The 21,616-nt window shown below is 38.1% G+C and overlaps 1 protein-coding gene across 3 annotated transcripts in view; it reads left to right on the forward strand.

The window, feature by feature from the left end:
• The first annotated feature begins 1,498 nt into the window (after window positions 1-1,498).
• DTNBP1 (dystrobrevin binding protein 1) overlaps window positions 1,499-21,616 on the forward strand; it is a 61,064-nt gene continuing 40,946 nt past the window's right edge. For all 3 annotated transcript variants that reach the window (XR_009818579.1, XM_061994458.1, XM_061994459.1), the window contains exons 1-6: window positions 1,499-1,619; window positions 5,028-5,078; window positions 5,207-5,257; window positions 5,607-5,667; window positions 6,791-6,923; window positions 14,494-14,626. Coding sequence is in view for 2 of the 3 variants with exons in the window: in XM_061994458.1 (XP_061850442.1) it covers window positions 1,564-1,619; window positions 5,028-5,078; window positions 5,207-5,257; window positions 5,607-5,667; window positions 6,791-6,923; window positions 14,494-14,626 (485 nt within the window). In the remaining variant the exon portion in view is untranslated. The remainder of the gene's footprint in view (window positions 1,620-5,027; window positions 5,079-5,206; window positions 5,258-5,606; window positions 5,668-6,790; window positions 6,924-14,493; window positions 14,627-21,616) is intronic.

Consider the following 21,616-nt stretch of genomic DNA (forward strand, 5'->3'; position numbering starts at 1 on the left):
TTAACAAATAAAGAGTTTTGGCTTTGACATCTCTGCTGCTTTATGTAACAATATTAGTCTCAATTAAATGTAAATTTAAGATTTCCTCTATTTATCTAATTCCTGAGTCCATGTTCCTCAAATATTAACTGAAAACACACAGGGCAGGAGGCTCTCTTCCTTTTACTGTGATTGTAAATATAACCATTGACTGGCTAATCGTTATAAAAATATCTTATTCCACTTAAACCACCCCAAGAATGTCTGAACTAATAATAATTATTATTCAAAAAGATAGTATCTGGAAGTTAAAACTTTTCAGTGTGTTATTTATTATTTGTAATAACTAATAGTCCCCCTCTCCCTAGTTTTTCGTTATTCTTTTAAAGAATGACTAATATCTCTATAAGCCTGGCAATCTCCAAAGAATCATAGAATGGTAGGGGTTGGAAGCCACCTTTAGAGATCATCCAGTGCAATCCCCCTGCAGAAGCAGGGTCACCTAGATCAGGTCACATAGGAACATGTCCAGGCAGATCTTGAAGACCTCCAAGGAAGGAGACTCCACAACCCCTCTGGGCAGCCTGTGCCAGTGCTCCCTCACCCTCACAGTAGTTTTTTCCTTATATTTAAGGGGAACTTTTTGTGTTCCAGCTTCGTCCCATTACCCCTTGTCCTGTTGCTACTACAACAGAAAAAAGGGATGTCCCAACCTCCTGACACCCACCCTTTAGATATTTATAAATGTTAATAAGCTCTCCCCTCAGTCTCCTCTTTTCTAGACTAAACAGCCCCAGTTCTCACAGCCTTTCCTCGTACGAAAGAAAACAGTGGTAGGCCACATAGACAAACCTCAAGTTCAACTCCCGCTTTTTCTAGGGCTTTGAAACATTATCACAGCAATCCCTGAGAGACTTAGGGGTTTTGCTTTCCATACTTGTTAAGATTCTGTTGCAAAGCACGAGGTTGCTCCTACGTTGCTGATGTCTAAATCATTAATAAGGTCAGAGTCCCCATCTGCCGAGGAGCTTACTGCCGTCTATTAAAAAGCTTCTAGCTGCAACTTCAGGGTTCCGCATAGCTTCTCAAAGTCTATCCTTGAAGCGGCCTAGCCGGCTCTAATCGAAGACCTGGGAAAGCAAAACGAAAGCGTCCTCCATCTCCCCTCAGGAGGCCCACCGCGCGCTCAGCCCCCTGAGGCGGCGCGCGCCGAGCCCCACCCCGCCAAAACCCCGCCGGAAAATGGCGGGCGGGCCTTCCGCCGGGCGCGAGGGATGCCCCCCACAGCCTCCCGCCGCGCCTGGTGCCGCCCCGAAGGGGAGGTGAAGGCTGAGCACCGCCCCGAAGGGGGGAGGTGAAGGCTGAGCACCGCCCCGAAGGGGGGGGGTGAAGGCTGAGCACCGCCCCGAAGGGGGGGGTGAAGGCTGAGCACCGCCCCTCGCCCGCCCCTCGCCCGCCCCTCGCCCGCCCATCGCCCGCCCATCGCCCGCCCATCGCCCGCCCATCGCCCGCCCCTCGCCCGCCCCGCGCCCGCCCCGCCGTCCCGGTGCTGTGGGGCCTCCGCAGCCCGAGAAGGCCGGGACGATGCTGGAGACACTGCGGGAACGGTTGCTGAGCGTCCAGCAGGACCTCGCCGCCGGGTAAGTATAACGCTCCGGGCCTGGCGGCGGTGGGTGGAGCGGGAGAAAGGAGCTGTAGCCGGGCGGGCAGGGGAAAGCAGGTGACCAGGGACTGTCCCGGCAGGAGGGAAGGAAGAGGAGGACACGGCGGAGGCGGAGCCCGTGGCCGAGGCCCTTCCCTCAGGCCGCGGGTAGTTGCGGCGGCGGCGGTGGTCTTATCGGTGTTGGGGGAGTCTGGAAACGCGGGCCCTGGGTGTAGCCCACCCCCTTGTCGCTTCGGATAAGCAGCTCGTGGTGGGCTAGCGAGCCCTGGCAGCTGCGTGATGATGGTAGCTTGCAGCTGCAGTCGGGAGTTGAAGGGAGGAGGTGCCTTGCTGTTTGGAAGCAGCTGCGGTCACGGGAATGAGAGACTGCTGTTTGAGAGAGGGAGGAAGATGAGAATTGGATCAATTAACGCGCTTGAATTTTTTATGAAGTAACTGACCTTCACGGCTTTATAGATTAACGTAATTGCTTAAGGAGCATTGCTGTACTCTGCTTGGCACATGAGAAGTGTTTCTTTCCTTGCAAGATGAGTTACTGTCACTTGAGGATAGGAAGTGCAGGATAAGTGGAAATAACAGCGCCTTGTTTACGTTAAAAAGTAGAATAAACACTTTCAATGTTGCCTCGCGAGGTTTGGTAGATAGACCTTATGTCAGTGCTCTTTTTGGTACAAGCAGGTGATCCAAATGAGCATTAACAGGAAGGAGTCAAAGGATGGTGGGAGAACAAGGTCATGCCTGTGCTGCAGAGCTGTTGGCTCATGATGAGCCACAGGAGAGATCATGTTGTAATCAATTACCTTTAAAGACTTCATGGTCCTTGGCAATGTGGAGGCTGCCTTATAATACCCCTATGGTAAATATTTATGTGTAGGGATGGATATCTGTGTACCCTAGAAACTTTAAATAATTTATAATGACCTATTTGCACCAGTGTGTGATGGTCCAAAGAAATTGATAGAGTAAGCTATCAATCAACCAGATAAATTGCTTGTTATCTGTCTTACCTTAGCAAACAGTACTTGAATATTGTCTTAAAAAATACAAATGCATTGCTTTATTGCTGTCTGCCTTTCTGTTTTGTTGTTACTTTTAAAACTTCTCTACTTAGTACAGTGTAATGTTCTTTTGATAACGGTGTTTTTCATGTCATATAAGAGGACACCAGAAAGGTCATAATGTGCTGGATTCAGTGGCCATTTAGCTCTGTATCTCCATATATTGCTGCAGTGGAGTCAACATGTTTCTATGTAGTTTGTAACTTGCCTTTTCCGTTGTATTGCAGTGTTTTGTTCCATCTTGAGAAAGGCTTCTGGTTTCATCATTTCCATCTTTGTGTTTTAGTAGCTCTGTTAGTGTGCCCTTCTTGGAGATTCTTGTCTTTAAGTGTTGTTTTCATCTGCAATGTAGTCTTTGCTGCTGTTAGGTACTGTATTGCAGAGCCTGTCAAGAGCATTGTTTAGATCAGAACACAACTTGTTCTGGTTTGTGCCGTGTTCTGGTTTGTGCCGTGTTCTGGTTTGTGCCTTTTCCTTTCTTAGACTGTGCAACCACAATTGCCAGAATACTATGGATTACTCCATTCCCTGCCCCACCGAGGTGGTAATAGAAGTCCTTTTGTCCTGTTAAGACTTTAGTTCAGAATAGTCAGATCCCAAAGAAAGTATTTCTGGTGTCAAGAATGTTGGGCCAGTTATGGACAACTTGTTAAACACACATGAATGCTTTCATAGTGGAACAGTTGGCTTTCTTGAAACAGTTTTTCCAAGCATTCTAAGGAAAGAATATAACTTCCAAAGAAATAGGGGAATGTTTGTGTACATCTGAAAGAGATTCAATCTGGGGTTGTGTGCTCTGAAGAAAGCAATTTAGAGTTATTGGCCTTTCTGTGTACAATGACCTTTTCTTTCCCCTGCTCAGCTGTATCTCATGACTAATTCAGTGCATCTTTCCAATGAGTGAGGTATCTAGATTTGACCCATCTACCTGCAAGCAATCATTTTCAGGAGGAGGAAAAAGACCCCAGAAAAGTGAACTGTGTTTGTGCTCAGGCAATAATTTGCGTGCTTCTGCTTCCTAGAGTGATGTGGCTTGCACTCCTTTAACTTTGTACAGAGAACACTGTTGAAAGTAAGCCAATATTGGGTAGTCTAGTGATAAATCCTTTAAACTTTGCTTCTGACTGCTTGGCAGATATTGTGGAAAGAAAAGTGGTAGTTGTGATCCAGCATTTCCTTCAGTCCCTGTGCGCAGAGGAGTTCTGATGTTTCAGGCTGGGGTGAATACTGGGGAACATGACAGAGGGCAAATTGCAGACCTTGTTGCAACAGGGTTTTTGTTCCTCAGTGTGCTGTGGTTGTTGCTACTTGGCTTGACTTTTATGAAGAGCGCTCTATTAAGGAGCAGAGACCTGCATTAGCTTCTGTTTTCTCAAATTGTCAGTCACCTATTTTGCTGTAGAGCTTTGAGATTTCTTTGAATTCCTGACAATTAGTGATCATCAGGACTTGAGGAGTGATTGGGATCAACCTAGACACAGCCTGAAGGTCTTTGTTAGGAGTGTTTCTCAGTCACTGGATCACTCAGGATTATATATCTTTCTGTCATGTCAGGAGGATACTTTTGGAGCTCATAGCTCTTTTCCATCTTGCTCGTGGCTGTGTGTTCTTTCTTTCTAACTCTTGCTGTCCTGGACAGCTGGAAGTCCAAAGAGCATAAAGGCTGAAGACATCAATCATCTTGGTTGTCAGAGACTAGCAGGAGGGTCTGGTTCTTGCTCTGCTGTGTCAACTTGGCTAGCAAACACAAGTAGACTGAAAAAGAGTAAGTTTCAAATGTTTTTCAAATGTCAGTTTGAAATTGACCATAGGTGAAACAAACCTCAGATTTGTTCAGTAGCAGCACACTGTGATGATGCTGCTGGAGATTCTGATAGCTGGCAGAAGAAAAAGTTGTGCTTGTACTAGTTTTGTTTTGCCAGGGTTATGGTAAGTGGGTACAAATGTATTTCCATTGGACTGTCATTCTTTTTCTTGGCACTTAGGCCTTCTTGTAAAAGGCGTTCTTCAGAGTTAGATTGATTATTTCTATGCAGATCTTTCAAACATGTCTGCTAAATAAACAGTATCAAGAACTGGATGCCATGGATATATAAACCCTATTAAACTTTTAATAGCCTGTTGCTTGATAAAGAAAAATCTAAAAATTTAGAAGCAGTGTAGATGGAAATAGTTTCATACAACAGTCTTCACAAACTAAGTGAAATTTGATTTATTTGTGAAATAATCTGAAACAAAATTAACTATAATAGACTGGAATTAACAACACATTCAAACAAGTTCTCTGGTTTTGGATGCATCTTACTCTTTTGTATTTTGATTTACAGGTTGAAGACTTTGGGTGACAAATCGAGAGAAGCAAAAAAAAGCAGGCAGAGGTACTTATATATCAATATATAGCATTGATTTAGGATGCTCTTGTTAAAGAAAATCTGGGTGCACACATTTTTTTATAACAACCTTCTATTCATTGACAATATTTGTATATTTACATTGTGTTTTATAGAACTGTTCAGTGTTTGCCAGAGTTTTCTCCTGGACTGGAGTTACTGAGCAGGTATGACCCATTTCTTTGTTAGTGTGTGGTTCTTGTAATATCAGAAATAACTTTTAGATTAGTTATAAGAAAACGAAGTTGTTACAATAGGTTTTTTGGATGCTCTGCAGTGAGTAGAGTGGGGTTAGTTACCAAATGATAAAACTATTTAAAGCTTCCCCAATCCTTAAGTATCATCATGTTAATGAAACAGAAGTTCTGGAGGAAAAGCAACATTTGAAAGATGACTGTACAGTTATTACACTGTCATTTCTGGTGGTCCCTGTAAATATAAGTACAGTGATATCTGTGAAATCTTCTTCCTTTGTAAGGATAATACAATAAAAATAGTCATTTATCTTTTTTTCAGATATGAAGATGCTTGGGCTGCCCTTCACAAAGGAGCCAAAGATTGTGCAAAAGCTGGAGAGGTGAGAAAAAATAACAATAACACACTTTCAAAATGTTTTAAAATGTGAAAATAATTGTAAGATAAAATTTTTAGGGCCAGTGTACTGTGTTGACCCTGGCCACTAGGTAAGCTCTCACACAGACTCGTTCACTCACCCACCAGTGGCACAGGGTACAGAAGAGGAACAAAAATGAGAACTTACAATTCAAGGTAAAAGCAGCTTAATAATTGAAAGACAAACAAGTGATGTAAAAGCAGTCAGTCACAGCTTCCACAAACAGACTGATGTGCAGCCAGTCTCAGAGCAATGGTTACCTTGGAAGAACAAGTTTTTATTTAGGTTTTATTATTGAGCTTAGTATGAAATACCTGTCTGGGCAATGGTCAACTGTTCCATCTGTATCCTCTTACAGCTTCTTTCCTGCACCCAGCCTGCTTGCTGTAGGGTTAGTAGGGATAAGTGAACAAGAGAGAGAAAGAGTTGACTATACAAATGTTATTCAGCCATAGCCAAAATGATGTTACCAACACTGCTTTTGTCAGAAATCCAAGACACAATACCATATAGGCTGCTACAAGGAAAATTAACTCCATCCCAGCTGGATCCAGAACATTGAAAGTCACGAAGAAGTAATACTCCATACTGCTGCTTCGGATTTAGACTTTTTCCATTTCTGTCACTAAATTCTACAGAACAACTGAGGAATCCAGAATGCAGATACAGCCATGGGCTGCAGTTATGTGCAAGACGAGGAATGAAGAGCAGAGGAACTGTAATTGAATCATCTCAAGTATCATATAGAAAGGAAACATTTATTACCCAGGATCTTGATCTTGCTGGTTTTCATAGAATTTGACCTATACAAATAATACTTTTAAACAATGCATCCATAAAATATTTCCTACATTGGTTAGTATACTGACATAACTTTTTATCTTGATTTGATCAATGCATTTTGATCTAAATGTTTCTTACTATAGGGGCTTTTATGAATACATTGTATATTTACTTGAGGAGTGCAGATGTGGTTCTGCTGTAAGATTGCTGTGCTGACCTTATGCTTGCATATGTGAGAATTCTAAAAAACTCAGAATGCTGTAAGTAGGTTCATAAATCTGCAAGTAAAGAATGTTTGTTTCAGCTGGTGGATAGTGAAGTTGTGATGCTTTCTGCACATTGGGAGAAGAAAAGGAACAGTCTGGCGGAACTACAGGATCAGCTCCAACAGATACCTGCGTTTTTGTCAGATCTGGAATGTCTCACAGCAAGCCTAGGTAAGGTTTTATAGATATAATAAAAGCACCAGTCAGTTACAGATGATTAGACTGAAGTTCAGCTGTTGTGCACTTTGCAATTATAATATGTAATTTTGCTTCCCAAACACATCTTTTCTGTTATAAAACAGTTGTTCTTAAACAAACTGGTTTTGTAAAAGAGCAAATCTGGTAGTGGTTGCTCTTAATTTGCAATTAAAATATTGTATGTGTCTTTATTTGGGAGGAAAAAAAAAGTATAGCAGCTGCATAAATCCGTGTGAACAGTTGAAATTATTCTCAAAGTCTTTTTAAATTCTTAAGGATTTGTAAAGAGTGTGAATACTCAAGTATGTAATTATTTCTCTCTTATTGAGTCTCTGTGATTTTATACAAGAATTTAAGTAATCATTTGGGTGTGTGAGGGGAAGCAAGAAATTTACCTGGCTTGAGATACTTTTGAGGTATAAACTTTTTGTGAAGAGCAATTGTTGGTTTCAAGGCTAGCATCCATAGTTTAAGTTAGTTTACAAGGTTAAGCCACTCTGAAGTGATTTACAGCTGAGTGAAACTAGCAATGTTGCACATTAAGGTTACCAAATACCTCATCCTGGTTACATGGGTTCCAGTTCATCAAACTTAGCAAATATTAACCTGTTCATTTAATTTAAAAGTTGAATCTTTTAGTGCATTACTTATGGAAATCTCTCACACAAAACGTTTGATCCACTGCTGAAAATGAACTTAGGATATAAAGTTCTGGCCTCCCAGTCTCTGCAAAGCTCTGGTGGTACTGAGCCTTGAAGCAAAGATGCAGCGTTCAAAAAGTACTGTGTTCTGTCATCAGTAGGCCTCCATGAAAATCTGTTCAAGTTGCATCACATCAAAGTTTTGAAAAGCTATCTGTACGTAGGTAGTAGCTGCTAAGTTCCCCGTGGACTCTGCCTGCACTATTCCTACAGTAGCTGGGAAGTATGCAGAAATTCTTAATATAATTCCAGCCCTTGTGGGATGGGCTGGATTTGTGTGATGGCATCTGATGTGAAGAAAAAGGAAGGTTCTTTTCTGTGTTTAAAGGCTAATTTATGCTGGTGGAGGATATGCACAAATCGACTTTTTTTCCTGGGTAGGCTGGTAATAACTTGTCTATTTTTTTTCTGAACCAGGGGATATAATTCACTTTTTATTCCAATTTTCTTATTTAGCAAGGCTCTGTCACGTGTGGTATCCATTTAGTGATGGCTGTTTGAAAAGCTCAGCTATTTTCTAAGGAAATAATTCAAATAATGATTTATTTTAATACAGAGTTCAAGATCATTGTGAACAAAATGATGCAGTCCATTGGTAGACCAAAAATAAACAATGTAATATAAACTAATGGAGTTCTCTTTATAATTCATAACTGCAAATGCTGTAAGTCTTGATGAATTGAGGTTACCTTCTCATTCCCAATGTTGTAGTTTAATGAACAAGAATTAATCTTACCCTGACTGTAGAATTACTTGGAGGCTCACAATCTCTGGAATATCTTTGATACTATGTGAGTAAGATTTAAGGAAGCATTCACCAGTCTGCTTGGGAAAGTTGATGACTTTTGAAAGCTGCTAAGGTTGTGGGATTTGGACCAAATCTAGTGTTACCTTGTCAAATTTTAAGTAATTCACCTGAAGATTTTTATTAGTTCCTCTTAGGCACGGTAAGTTTTTTGAATTTTTCTGTTGTTTTGAGTTTTGTTTGAGAGAGTCTATTTGAAGAGGAAGGTATAATCTTACCAAAGTAAACACCTACACTTCTGGAAGTGATTTAGCAGAAATTTACTGTGATACTCTGCTCACTGTTGTTAGATTTTAGTCATCTGAATTATCTGTTTTTTATAAATGTAAACTGTATTCACTTTTCCAAGAGATGATTAATACTGTGGCTGTGAATTTTAAATATACATTCAGGAGGAGGGGGGTAGAAAAAGTAAATGCAGAAATATAAACTGCTGTGTCCTGGGTTGTACATCCAAGATATAATTTGGCTAATCCTCATCATTCCAGGAAAGTAATAGTTCTGTGTTGTGACATGATACACTTCTAATAAATATATTAATCCTTTTATTTTGAAACCTGTCTGCTTTTGAGAAAAGAAGTTTCAGATAATAGAAATGAGTCTTTTTAGTGACTGACTTTAAAATTGTTATGAGTCATATACAGATTTTTCAGCTTTTGTTGTGTATTACAAGACACAGTCCTCTTTAGCTTAGGCACTTATGTCATCCATTACTTGAAGTAAAAAGTCTGCAGCTTCATTTGATAAATTTATTGTGTTACACAATGTTTTGTAGCTGCTGTTAAAAACCTTGAAGAAAAATTTACTCTTATGTAAGAGTGAAAAGGACAGTTACTGCCCTTTCAAAGTCCAGCATATTAATCATATTAATCATCACAGAAGCAAATTTTGACTTGAGATGTTCTAGAAAATATCAGCTTGCCAGTGAAATATGCTTCATCTTTGAGCAGAGACATTTCTCCCAAATATCTGTTTTGATTTCAGAAAATCAATGCTTGATCCAAATCCAAGTTTCTGTTGTGTTTTTTTTTTTTTAAATCTAATGTTATGCATCAAGTTGATATTGATTTCAGAAAGGCTGATCATTAACATAAGTGACAGATCCAATGTAGGGTGAAAATATTAAAATGATGAGACTGGAAAGAAAATAAGGCTGGGTATATATTAACAGAGATAAAAGCCATTGCTTCCTAACCTTTAATAAATATTATTTCCCAATAATGGGTAAGGTGAGTGTGTAAATCCATTTGGGAAACAGAAACTTTATGGACTGCTTAGGACAGGTATCCTTGTTTATATGAGATGGACATGCATTATTTTCAGATTGTATTTCAAGTATGTAAGTTGCCATTTTCTAGCTTTGCAAAATTCAATGCAGTTTGTTCAGAGAAGCATTAAGTATTCTGCATAGAATCCCACAATGGTAGGGGTTGGAAGGGACCTTTAAAGATCATCCAGTCCAACCCCCCTGCAGAAGCAGGTTCACCTAGATCAGGTCGCATAGGAACGTGTCCAGGAAGGAGCTTCCACAACCCCTCTGGGCAGCCTGTGCCAGGGCTCCCTCACCTCACACTGAAATAGTTTTTCCTTATATTTAAGTGGAACTTTTTGTGTCCCAGCTTCATCCCATCACCTCTTGTATAAAATTTTAAATAGGCCTTGGTTTCAGAAGTGAGTTTAAAGTCTTTTAATGGCTTATTCAGACATTAAGGAAATGTAATAAAACTTGTGAAATATAAGATCACAGTGATTATCATACCTTTTTCAGTAACTACAAGACATTCATTTTGGTAACATTTTAACTAATTTAAGAACTTAATACCCCATATTTGGGGTATTTGTTTGGCAGGGGAAAAAGTTTTAATGAAGTATATTTAGTTTTAAGTTTCTTTATAAATATGTCCAATATTTTTCTGGGTTTAATAATGCAGTATATAGCTCCATCAATATCTTGTGTTCGAAGATTACAGTACTTAAATTTTGTTCAGTTCATAAGTTTGTAGATAGCCTCTAATGCAGTACTTTTAGGAGGAAAAAGAGCAGCAACTTGTCTCTTTGGTCAAGACAGTGTCTTTGGGGAACATAAGGCATTACTTTTCTATTATCTATTTATTACTTGTGGCTTGTGTTGAGATTTGGATACCAGTAGGTATTATTCAAGTAAAAAGGAAATTAAGACCAGACAGTATGTTAATCAAGATTTTTCACAGAGCTGGTATTTGAACTTTGATTTCTGAACTGTGTTTGATTATTTAAATAACAGTTTCTTTTTCATTAATGTCTACCATTGAAGGAGAGATGGATAAATATTTTGAGGTGTAGAAATGAAAAGCACACATTCTATTAGAAGACTGCAGTTTTTATTGGTTTCCTTTTGATTGTGAAATTGTTTTTCAAGTTAGGAGAGCTGTAAAAGCTTTTACTGTAAATGAGTAATGATTTGCAGTTGGGAAAATGTCTGAAGAAAGTAATATTTTATTACTAAGGAAGTTTTTCTAAGTGGCTGATGGTTTAAGAACTACATACTTTTTGCTTTTATGAATTTCATTCTTTGAGCTGAAATATAATTTGTTTTTTACTGAGAGAATCAGGGGAAATATTGAGGGGATGTATGTGAAATCAAGGAGTTTGAAAAACATGATACCCACATTCAACAGAGAGATTTTCTCTTTTGTATGCTCTAGGGCAGAATGCTTCAACAAATAGGGTTGTTGTATAAGATATAGGTATGTATCTATAAAAGGCATATGGTGTCCCAAAATGGGGGTCATTTACCTGGTGTGAGAGACACTAACATACACAGAGCAGAAATATTTTATTACATATTTGTACAGATATGGATGCAAGAAAGTAATCCACAGAGCCACACGTCCCAACAGTACCTCCTGTCCTGTATACACAAAACTTTAGCATGTTCTGTATTCTAATCCATATGGTTTGTTAATCTGTGTAGTGTTTGGTTATCAGTTCTTTGCCCAGCATCTAAATGAATATGCACGCTCAGTTCACTTTGTCTGCCCTCTTCTTTTGGGTCTGGGCTGTAAATTATGTAGGTAGGCTATGAGTCTCCATTTCCCCTTGCCACCTGTACCTTTCCCCCAGTTACTGCATATTTTTACTGACTTCATGCTAATTTAACAACCACTCAGCCTTTGGGACTTCTAAGGAAGGAGGTCCCCTCTTTATCAGTCTCTAGTTCCTCTTCAAGGGTACAGAGCAGTCAGGTTCACACAAGGAAGCTGTTGATTGATGGTAAGTCCAACCTAAACAGCATTACTAGAGCCTGGGCTCTAGAGTCTTTTTCTGACTACTGGAGTCTGTTTCTCAGGATATAGGAGGAAAAATATCCTCTTGTACCTGCTCTGTGGTTTCAGCAGGGAAGCTACTGTAACTTCATCCAAATGCTATGATATTAGCTGGATTTACGGTATTTTCTTTGAAAACAAATAAAAATTGAGTGGTACTAGAGCTCTAAATACATAAAAAGAAATAAATAGTAAGAAAGTGTTTTCAGGATCAAAATTGTTTTTTATGATTCTTGAATTGTAGGTAAATACTTTAAAATACCCGAGTAGCTGCTAACCACTGATGGAAGATAATCCAACATAATGTCATCTGATCAAACATTAACATAACATAAATAAAACTGAGAAGTGAAACTTGTAATAGTGTTGTTGTGATAGTTTAAGAAATAAAGACCAAAGCAATATAATTGGAATGATGTCACCCGAGGAATCACAGAACCTTAAGGCTTGGAAGGGACTTTGAAAGATCATCTAGTCCAACCCCCTTGCCAGAGCAGGACCATCTAGAGCAGAACAAGTTATTTTTTCATTTATTTAATACAAATTTCTGTTTGTACCAAGTGGGGCATGTTACCATACAGGAAAATTCTTTATCTAAAGATACTTCTTTTTTTATATCCTCCTTAAAACAGGAAAAGGAGGAGATGCTTTTCTCTTCATAGCAATGCTGTTTCAGAGCGAGATGATTGTTGCCTGGCCTCTTGTTTCTGGCATTTCTTGAAAAGCTGCAGGTATTCCTGCAGATATTCTTTAGAATATTATCTTGCAGGTATTTAGAATATTATGTGACCTTCTCTAGGTGGTCCTGCTCTGGCAAGGGGGTTGGACTGGATGATCTTTCGAGGTCCCTTCCAACCCTTAGATTCTGTGATTCTGTGACTGTCTTGCAGGTATTCTTTAGAATGTTATCTGACTTTCTGGGACGGATTCCTTCTAGTTCTCACTGTGAATCGTAAACTGGAAATTAATTTCCAGATGTCATGGGGTTTTTTTTCATACTTTCTTAAGGCATGATCTTATTTATCTGTGATTGTAGGTAAGAGCTGTTCAAAGCATTAAGTCGTAAGTTTCAAAAGGATTAAATACCTAACTTTGTTTGGAACTTCCTTTTGATGCATAGTGCATATAATCTCATGTCTTAATTCACAACCAATGCTGGTGCTATTGCTGGGGTGCTAGTCTTCCACTTATTTTTTATGAAATACAACTAAGTTTTCTTTCACTTCAGGAACAAAAAAAAGATTATGAAACCTGAAAAATTTGTGTTCCAATGAAGTGGGATTCCACTGCTTCGCAAGCACAGTGTTTTCTGCAGTTGCCACTAGAGGCTGCTCAAGTGCTAGTGCTTAGGAACCGGTTGCCCTCTAGAATTTCTTCATCTTTATTTTCCTGTTCTTTGTTGTTGTCTTTTAATGTTATTTCAATAGCAAGTACAGCAAAGCAGGTGGTGGGGTCTTTAAGTGGAAAAAACAGTGGTTGATAGCTACTTTTACTAAATTATCTTGAGCCCTACTGTGTTTGTGAATTTTGCAAATTAGTGAGTGAGCAATCATTCTGAAAAGCAAGTTAGCATAATGCAGACATTTGGATTTTAATGCACTCTAAAAGTCCATTTCTTAAGCAAAAAGGGACCACCAGTCATAATTGTAGTCATGATATTGCTCTTTGAATACATCTGGATTTTGTGGAGAAGGTTGACTATGTGGTAAACAAACAATGCATGTTCCACACCAGTCTGTAAATCTGAAAATGTTTTTCCCCTCAGACTTGTTTCTACATCAATGACCAGCTCCCTTTTCTTTTTTCCCTTACAAGTGATCTGTATACAGATAGATAATTTAAGGAAATCTTTGCCGATTATGTGATTCATGTTTCCTTTTCTGACTGTTGTGGAACAGTATCTGACTTGTTAGGGACTAAAAAATCTTAAGTAATTTGAGCTGAACATATGAATATGCATCGAAAACCCTCAGAGAGAGTGATCCTTTGGCACAAGATTCACATGGGATAATTCAGGACATGAGGGACCTCAGGAGTTCTCTAGTCCAAATTTCTACTCAAATCAGGGTAAACAATACCATAAGGTTTCTCAGAGCTTTTCATAGGTATGATATATTCTAAGTTGAGACTCTGAGCAATTATGATTAAAGGATAAGGAAGTTTTACATATTTTGAAGTGCACGGGCATGTAAAATAGCTAAATCTCTAGATTTGCCTGTTAGTAAAGGGTCTGCCTTCAGAGGAAACTTTCAAAGTTGGTGCTTCTGTTATCATGAGGTCATGTGAAAGTTAAAATTCTCCCACCATGCTTTACTTTTGCTTCAGCTAAATAATTTAAGTTCAAGTTTCAATCAGCACAGCTTTGTTCCTTAGATTAGAACTGGGCAGGAAGGACTAAAGAGACAGCGTGTCCAAGAAGGAAAATGAAATCATGATTCTTGGATGCTTCTTTTTTCCTGGATTATAAACCACAAGCCTGTGAGACCAAGATGCCGTGTCAAGTATAGTAATTCAGCATGTTACTACAAAGGGAACCTCTGATAGATTTCCTTTAATGTGACTTTGGTGTCTCTCTTTATTACATGATATGGAACAAAATTTGTTTATCTTTGTGAGCCATTTTGTGTCATTATTGCCGTGTTAATTATGTACCTTTATGAATTCCTATTTCTGTTCAGGTGACTTGTCCATCCATTGATACAATTTGATATTCATATAAGTATTTCTTATAGCCCAGCTAGAGGCAAACTTTGAGGAAATGGAGAATCATCTGTTGTGTCTTGAGGACCTATGTGAACAATGTGAATTGGAAAGATACAAATGTATGCAGACGTTACAGCTGGAAAACTACAAGAAAACAAAAAGGTAAATAAAACCAATTGCTATAAATATAAATTAGCATAAAGGATAAACTTTTTTAAATTATTTTCCCCCCATATATAATCTAATCCCTTTATTTTTATCTTTTAAAGAAACATTAATCTTTGACAGGAAGTTGCAAATTTGTACTAGATTTATTGACTGTCAGTGTAACTGTTGGTGATGAACAAAGAGTGTGTGTGTGTTTGGAGAATTGGTTCAAATAAAATTGTGCTTATTATTCTCTACAAACAATTGGAGTAAGTTGTTAGTAAGTACTATTAAATTGTTGTTTCTTTCAGTCCCTTGCTCTGGTTTTTTGATTATTCATTTCCTGTAACTGGAAAGTTAGAAGCTGTTTTTCCCTCTCTCTTCCTTTCAGTCTTGTCCTATCCTTTCCTTACCTGTTGCTCTGTATGAAAGGTATCAATTTCCTGCCATTCATTTACTTGAAAAAAACAAGGCATTACTTCTCAGAATCAAATTTCAACTTGTAGCAGTACATGTGAAAAGTCAGAACCTTCAATTCTTGAGCTTCCTGTTCAGCTAAAAGATAAAGTAGCAAGAGATAAATATTAAGAGCTTAAATAAGTTAAACTGTTGATTTTCTTGGTTTGTTACTAACACTGCAAAAAAGTTCCTGAAGAAGAAAAGCAGTATTAAGTCTGTTATATAAATGAGGAAATGAGTTAAACCTAAGCAGTTTGTCAAAGACAGTCTGTGGCAGCCTGTGTTATGGAATAGGGGGCAGGTGCAGACAGACCTGAAACCAACACTGATATGGGGATAACCAGTTTATTGGATCTGTCCAACCAAGTGTCTTCCTGTCAGCCAGGGGAAGCACCCTGGCACTTTCCTCCCTTTTCTTGATTGCACAAGCAAGTTTGACTCATGTAATATGATCAGAGCAAGTGATTTGGTTGATGGTCCTAATTAAGGTGTGGTGATTAAGGCAGGACTGCACCAGACAGCACTGGTCATGTTTTGCATAGCTTATCCATTTTCCTCTTTCCTGACCCTCCTTTTGCCATCCTTGTAGCTCTTGGTTTTTTGATTGTTTTGTTGTTTTGTTTTTTCAATCCCAGTGTCCTCTGAAATAAATAATCCATCCCGGTTTACTTTTTCCCCTATTGGTCCTGTTTAGTGACTGAAATTTGATGTTTCTGATATACCATTTTATAGGGAATCTTGGCCTTCTATGATGTAACAGCTATAGTTAGTGAAGTACTGTTGGTGTTGCAAATTCTACGTCCCTGAAGACCCCAAATACCTTAAAGGTCCCCTTTCAATTTACTGTGAAGTTTGACTGTTTCTCACTTAACTCCCTTCTAACTGTCTGTGAAATCCAACCATCCCTCACAGTGCTATCTGTAGCTTTGGTTACCATGTTACCTGTTACATCTAGTAATTTCTTATGTCATATCCCTTAGTTTTTCACATCGTGTTCGGTTAGCTTAACCTCAGGCCAGGGCCTCAGCAGTGGATAAGCTAGAACATAAGAGGTTCCAAAGAAACACAAGGTAAAACTTCTTCCCTGTTGAGGTGAGGGAGCGCTGGAAGGGGCTGCCCAGATGGGTTGTGGAGTCTCCTTCTCTGAGACACTCCAAACTCACCAGGATGAGTTCTTGTGTGACCTATTCTAGGTGGTCCTGCTCTGGCAGGGGGGTTGCACTGGATGAGCTTTTGAGGTCCCTTCCAGCCCTTAAGATTCTGTGATTTTTTTTTTTTTTCTTTTTCCTCCAACCTGGATTTTCTCTTTCCCAAACCAGGGCAATGCCATTTTTCTTTCTCCAGGAAGAGTTAACAGTAGTCACTGTGGCTGACTATTCCCTTGTTTGGAATTACTTAAGTAATCAAATATTTACTAGTAATAACTTCAAAAATTAAATATGTGCTGTTTAACCAACTAACACACATATTTCAAATGTGCATAACACAATAGATTTGTGTCCTTAAAATGTAGTAATCTTTCTGAAGTTTTCTGAGTTGTGTTTGTTCTCTCTGCAGTCCTAGCTCCCTCTCCCCTTCCTCTAGCCTCTGCTTTCAACATCAAGATAAAGTGTTAAACTGTTGCCTGCTCTACTTAGCAGCATCTAATCGGTTTTATAAATAGCATGCTAGGCAAACTACTTAACATAATTATAAGCTGATTACATTTGGTCAGATCTAGACAAAACAGGAAAAATGCAGGTAACTTCTGGTTGATCATTACCACTGTATTTATTTAGGTAAGAAATTAACTGCTAATTCATTACTAGAAGGACACTTGCCAATGTAGATACCTGAAGAATGAACAGCCAGTTAATGTGAGTGTGATTTGTTACGTATATTTAGAACTAATGTGCTGCCTTCCTCTCTTTAGTGTTTGGGGTTTTTACTGGTATACCAGCTATCAAAAGAGTCAAGCAGGGGTTCAGGAGTCTATGCTGTGCCTTTAACACAAGGATTATTTTCAAGGATTGGTCTTGTGCTTAAAAAAAAAGAGAAGTTTTCCTATGTTTTGACAATGTAGGGATGAAAACTGGGATGAACACAAGCTCTAGAAACCGTGGTTATTTGAAATGTGTAATGGAATGTAATTTTAAGTCACTGTAGAGCTTAGGCTATGAGATCACATATTTCAACTATTTGAAAAATCTTCCTATGTGAAAGACTTAGAAGAAAGTGATTTAGGTCAACATCTACCCTTTGAAATTCAGCTTATGGGAACTGATTTTCAGAAATAGGACTCCCTATTAACTAGAGTAACTTTATTTCAGTTAGGACAGACCAATTTTTTCTTCTTTTGTTGAGTGCTCATTTCAAAGTTAACTAATCAATCCAAAGTGTTTTACACAATATATTTTAAAGACTGATATTTGGTGAAGGACTAATCTTCTGTTTGCTTATCCCTAGATTCTTAGTATATCTCTTTTTTGGTTTTAAATCCAGTGATCAGCGTACCAGTATTATATGAAGTCTAGATTCCACTCTCATTTTCTCTAGTTAGTCTTATTGCAAGTATTTGCAGGTATGTTAGCATTAAACCATGGTGGTTTGTTTCCTGTCATTTTCTCAATCAAGCACAACTCTTCCCTTCATCTTCCCATTGAAGATGTATTGTTTCTGATTGCAGAAAACTCCTTATATCCCCCCCATCTCCTCTGGCAGTTCTTGCATCCCCAAGGCAGTGCATTGTGTCCTTTAGGAAGCACTGTCAGAGCTCACTTTTGTGGCAATTTTTGTGTGCATCAAATTGCAATCTTAGGTCATAAAGTAAAATGTTTCTGTCCTGAAGCTGTATTTCCTATGAAGCTCATCATACCATTTCTATCTATTTCAGACAAATCCCTGGTTTTTGAAAAATAGAAACTCTTGATTTCTATAAACAAACTGGTTATTTATCATTTAAAAGAAGCTGCCCAACTGCAACGTTTGATAGGAACACATTGGAGATGGGAAAGCCTCCTTGTCACTCAAAATGAGTGGCTGTATTTTATTGTGTGTTATTTGATTAAATGATTTTTTTCTTTCTTGACTTTTGTGACCTGTGATTAAAGGCTGAATATGTTGGATCATCTGCATCTTAGAGCATTCTTTACTAATGTTTTCTAGAAAATTTTAAACATTATGTCAACCCTGCATAACTTTTCTTTACCTTTATGTAGTGCTGATTGCTGGGCATAGTGTGCAAATCTAGTCAATGTTAGTATTCTTGCCTGGACCTATTAGACCACTAATAGAAACATGTCATTTAGGACTGCTTTAATATTAATTTTTTACTCTCTTTCACCTCAAAACTGCAGCAGAGTAATTAATTCCTTGTGGCTAGTGGCAGAAGTGCAGGGCTTAGGTGTTTATTAAAACCCATTATCTGCTTTTGAGCAAGGTACTGTACCTCCTCTTAGGTTCTACCTTTCTTCACTAGAGATTATTTTCCTGACATGTTTAGTAATTCCTTTTCACTTGTGTCCAAAACCAATTTGTTTAAAAATTATTCCAAAAGAAATGTGTTAAATACATTTGTTGACAACACTTCTTTGAAGGAGAATGTTATATTCTTGTGTCAAAGGGGGATGTTGAATATGCCCAAAATGATGTAAGTTGTAACTTCTAACTACCCCAATTGCATTTTTCTGTGTGGAAGCACAGCATGAATGGTAAAGAGTGCATGTGAAGTTACAGGCTTTTTAAATTACTTTGTTGTTGTGGACTTGTGGTGTATTATATGTCACTTAATGAATCAAGTTTGGCCTGTTTTTGAATACTGTGCTTTTTTTTAAGTGCTTATGGGGGAAATTGATGGTTGAGTTAAAGGAAGGTCTGAATTTTGTTGTGTGGAAATCCTTTCTGTTTCTAGGAAAGACTGAAGATATTGGAGTTTTGTACCTTCTCTTAAATTTCTTTGTAGCTTGCAGCTAATTAAAAATTTCTTCTCTCGAATTTCAACTGTAGATTTGGATTCTTAAACTTTTGGTTGTATGATGAAAATAAAGTAACTGTTGATACCTGTATCTTTTAGTGATCCAATGACATTGAATATTTGGCATCTGAAGGCATAAGCTTTATGAAGGAGCAAAGAATTTATTCCACATTTCAAATTCCAGTTTGCAATGTTTCCATCAGAGGACAAAACACTTGGTTGCTTTTAGTGATCTCACTTGTACCATTTTCTTCTGGTTTTAATGCCATCTCCCTATGGTTTTACTGTTATTTTGAATAATTAGCACCTGAAAGGTGATCCCCAATATTCTTCATCATGATAGATAATTGTTTCTTTTTTTTGAAGCATCCAAAGAGAAATGCTTTCACTCTACCCTGAAACTGCTGAGGATGTTAGTGTAGTATTTGGTTTTAGTTGTGTTTGTTAGGTTGATTATTGGTAAATGTTTGCAATTGTAGTATTTGGTTTTAGTTGTGTTTGTTAGGTTGATTACTGGTAAATGTTTGCAATTGTAGTATTTGGTTTTAGTTGTGTTTGTTACCTTGCTTACTCGTAAACATTTGCAGTTTCTGTTACAAATGTTTTCTTTGGGGTCTTTCTGAATGAAGTCTTAGAAGTTTTGCTGGAAGGAATGGAAAGTTTTGAGCTACTTTCCTAGCTCCGTTTGGGTATGGAAGGAAAAAAAGTCTCCATTGCAACATCATTTAAATTCCTTAGTTCTTTATTCTTCTCATTTACTGGATAAAATTTAGTTGTTGATGATGAAGAATCCTGACTTGTCTTCAGTGTTTCTTCAGATAACTAGAAAACTTTGCCTAATGCTTAATTCTGATGATAGTGGCAGGCTTAGTTTTTATTGACTTTTCATTTCTTAAAGGCTTTTCATGCTTCAGTCTCAAAAGTATTTCAAAGCAGTAGTTGATCTAAGTGATCTGAAAAGGATCCTCAAGCAATCTAGAGAAGGGAAAACATTTTCATGTCATTGTCACAAGTGGTAATCTTAAGTACACAAAAACGTGCTTAAATTATTTCTGTACACTATTGCAAGTGACATAAGTCTTGAGTTGTCAGGATTTTTGCTTTTACTTCTGATGACAACCAGAAGAAAGTCCTTCTCATGGCCTTTTAGCTGACTAAAGCTTGAATCAGGCTATGGATTTATATATAATTTACATCATGTTGAAACTTAAGTGTCAAACGTTTTAGGTGAAACGTAGCATCCTTCAGGTTTTGCTTTGGATCTTGTTGGGTGCCAGAAATATTTGTCAATGAAATTATACATCAGCAACTCTACCTTCTTTAAATGTAGTATTTGTTTTTTGTAAATAGTATTTATGACTAAACATTTATGAACACATTTAATTGTAAGACCTTTTAAATTTAATACATATTTCTTACCATCCATATGCTATCTTGAGACTGTCTTTTGTTTACGCTTGACTCTAGTAGTTTGAATTTATTAGGTGTTAACTTTCAGGGCTAGTGTTAGAAAATCATTCCTGACATTCACTTATGACTTTATTACTTTCTTATCTGCCTACCCTTTCCCTGAAGATAAAATACTGAACTGTCAATTCTGCCTGCTGGCAGCATTGTAAAGAGCTTGGTGGGTTTGTGGCCTTGGTGTGTAACTGAATTCCCTAGTGCTTTATTATGTTTGGAGAGCTGATCTTAGTGTTACGGCCCTTTGCAAAACACAGTAGAACATGAGAACCTGGTCTTACCTTTAGTTTGTTGAACAAACTAAATTCCCATTGACTTCATTCACTCAAAGCAGAATGTTATTGTCTGCACTGGATTATTTTTATGGCTTTTTAATCTATATTCTTACTTAGGTATTTATGAGTGAGTCAGTGGGTCAAGGTCATATGGGCAATATTTTGAAATTACCGATGACATTTATTATCTTGAGGTGAGAAAGAATAGTTAAACTCCTTTGAAAACCCTTGTATAGAGAAATGCAAATAATAATTTTTAATAAACTGCCAAGAAATCACTGATAATTCTTCACCATTTCCAGGTGAAAGATAGGAGGATGATCAGCTTACAGAAGGGCTTGCACAGCTTTGAGCTGTCTGCGTTTAATACACTACTTTAAGATAAATTCCCTTATGGATACCTGCTTAAAACAATGTGTAGCTGCTGTGCATATGTACAGCAGAATGGGTGGTTTTGCAGTTACTGTCTGTTCCTCAACTGGCTAGTGAAAACATGATGATGGTCATAGAATCATAGAATGGTAGGGGTTGGAAGGGACCTTTAAAGATCATCCAGTCCAACCCCTCTGCAGAAGCAGGTTCACCTAGATCAGGTCACATAGGAACATGTCCAGGAGGGTCTTGAAGACCTCCAAGGAAGGAGTCTCCACAACCCCTCTGGGCAGCCTGTGCCAGTGCTCCCTCACTACTATATGATCAAAGAGCTCTTGAGCAGAAGTTGCTGCCTCTGTTTTTCCATTCTGTTTAATTTTATTTTAATAAAACAACTTTATTAATATTTTACTTGATTTAAATTCTGGTTAAGTTAAATCAAGGCTTTGCTACACAATTTTCTTCCAAGTGTTTCAGAAGGTT

The sequence above is a fragment of the Colius striatus genome, chromosome 4 (genome assembly GCF_028858725.1).
Source record: "Colius striatus isolate bColStr4 chromosome 4, bColStr4.1.hap1, whole genome shotgun sequence".
Classification (NCBI taxonomy): Eukaryota; Metazoa; Chordata; class Aves; order Coliiformes; family Coliidae; genus Colius; species Colius striatus.